Below are 1,014 nucleotides of genomic sequence, written 5' to 3' on the forward strand. Positions count from 1 at the left end.
GAGGTGATGGGTTTTATGGAGGAGGTGGTGGGTTTTGTGGAAGAGGTCATATGGAAGAGATGATGAGTTCACTACAACACACTGCACAAACCATCCCACCATGGGATACCCCAGTATGAAATTCCTACATGAATTTGTCCTAAAAGAGGGAGAAAAAGGAGGGCAGCAAAGCGGTTCCAGTGGGCCACGAATGGGGGTGGCCATGTCTTCCTTGCTCTAATGTTTCTCTTCTTTCTCACTCAAGCTACACTTCTGATGAAGCAAGCCTGGCCACAGACCTCCTCCTCCTGTGCCACAGAGGGCACCTTCCACCTCCCAGTGGACACTGGGACCGAGAACAGAACCTATCAGGCTTCTTCTGCAGCATTCAGTAAATAAACCTTTTCTTCTGGGGTTTTTCTCAGTTGTTTTGTGCTGGAGGGTTTAGTTCTGATGTTCAGGGACCCTCTGCGAGGCTGCAGAGCATCTCACGTGGGTGAAATATCCATCCCAGCGTGTCTGCTCTCGTATCAACACGAGGTTTGGGTGTCGGGAAGTCTTTCTTTTGGAAAAGGGGTGTCCCTGTCATTCTGTGTAGCAGGGGCTGTAACCCCAACAGGGGATGTGGGCTCTGCATCCTAATTTCAGCTTCCCAAATGGTGAGGCTTTATAAAATGTCGGAGTGTAACTGGTAGAAGCTGAGCTGTCACTCAGCAGTTTTCCCTTGCAGTTCAGCACATGCCTGGATGTGATTTTCCTCCCTATTGTGCTGCTGCATTTGAGATTCCTCCCTTAAAATCAAGGGGAACAGGAGCTGAGCTGCAGGTACCGCAGTAGGAAAGGATTTGGGGGAAAAGAGTGGGATGAAGAAGGTGGTGAGGAGCCTTGGTGGTAATGATGGAAGCAAAGGGGTGAGGACAGGAATGGGGAAATGGGAAATGGGGTCCTACAGCCCTCATGGCCCTACAGCCCCTTTTGGCCCTACAGCCCCTCATGGCCCTACAGCCCCTCATGGCCCTACAGCCTTCATGGCCC

The 1,014-nt window shown here is 51.2% G+C and overlaps 1 protein-coding gene across 1 annotated transcript in view; it reads left to right on the top strand.

The window, feature by feature from the left end:
• The window catches only part of LOC122192663 (protein FAM168A-like), a gene marked incomplete at its 5' end in the record, with an annotated part of 14,732 nt that overhangs the window by 1,264 nt on the left and 12,454 nt on the right, over positions 1-1,014 (top strand). Inside the window, one exon of the mRNA XM_042893285.1 lies at positions 245-370. Within this exon, the coding sequence (XP_042749219.1) occupies positions 245-370 (126 nt within the window). The remainder of the gene's footprint in view (positions 1-244; positions 371-1,014) is intronic.

Source organism: Lagopus leucura, unplaced genomic scaffold (genome assembly GCF_019238085.1).
Source record: "Lagopus leucura isolate 7727_CA_CO unplaced genomic scaffold, USGS_WTPT01 177-5_obj-0_obj, whole genome shotgun sequence".
NCBI lineage: Eukaryota > Metazoa > Chordata > Aves > Galliformes > Phasianidae > Lagopus > Lagopus leucura.